Source organism: Morus notabilis, unplaced genomic scaffold, assembly GCF_000414095.1.
Source record: "Morus notabilis unplaced genomic scaffold, ASM41409v2 C11312144, whole genome shotgun sequence".
Lineage (NCBI taxonomy): Eukaryota > Viridiplantae > Streptophyta > Magnoliopsida > Rosales > Moraceae > Morus > Morus notabilis.
Window position 1 is genome coordinate 1 of NW_010384940.1, and position 781 is coordinate 781.

Below are 781 nucleotides of genomic sequence, written 5' to 3' on the forward strand. Positions count from 1 at the left end.
GGAGAGTGGAGAGTCCTGTGCCCCACAAAATACTAATTCGAAAGCCGAATAGAATAGAGTTCCTACTTCATAACCATTGGTTTATAAAGGAAAGGACCTGAAGAGGGGTACTACTGCCACTCAGAAATTGACAAATTGCTTTTCCTTCAAGCTTTCCACAGTTTCTTTGAGGCCGGTTTTCAATGGAATGAAGTCAATACCCAAGCTCGTCGCCTTTTCCTTGGACACCTGATAGGTTGGCATAAATAGTTTGTCATCTGCACACCTGCCAATTTCATTCAAAGTTGATGAAAGCGTAATGAATATTAAGCATATGCAACACATAAAAAGAACATGAAGTTTAGCTGACTATGTGAATACTATCTAAATCCTTAAAAATTAGGATATATCATGGAGAACAAATTTCAGCCGCCAGATGATGAAAAGAAACAACCTCAGCTGTTAAAAAGAAAGTAGTCAGCTTTTAGCTGAAGAATTTTGACAGTTCAGATAACTTCTATTCATCACCCAATGGCTGAAATTGAGCTTCATGGTACATCCCAAAAAAATTGGATGTGATGTATAGCTTCTTCTGACTGTTTGTCGTTTGCATTAAAGTAAGAAGGAAACAAGAGAACTTACTTCTCCGGAAGTGGTAACGATGGGTAGAGCTCACGTAGGAGTCTTACAATTTCCGAGTAGTGGGCAACGCTCTCAACCAAACAATATCTTCCACTAGCTGAAGGGACCTCATACGCCAGAATATGCGCATTGGCGACATCTTTGACATTGACCCATCCAA

The 781-nt window shown here is 39.8% G+C and overlaps 1 protein-coding gene across 1 annotated transcript; it reads right to left on the bottom strand.

Moving 5' to 3' along the window:
• Positions 1 to 6: 6 nt before the first annotated feature.
• Positions 7 to 776, bottom strand: LOC112094877 (cinnamoyl-CoA reductase 1-like; the record flags this gene model as incomplete). Its single annotated transcript, XM_024176587.1, has 2 exons — positions 7 to 265; positions 622 to 776. Coding segments are annotated over 2 exons (300 nt in total), but the record flags the coding sequence as incomplete, so codon positions are not given.
• Between the last annotated feature and the right edge of the window lie 5 nt (positions 777 to 781).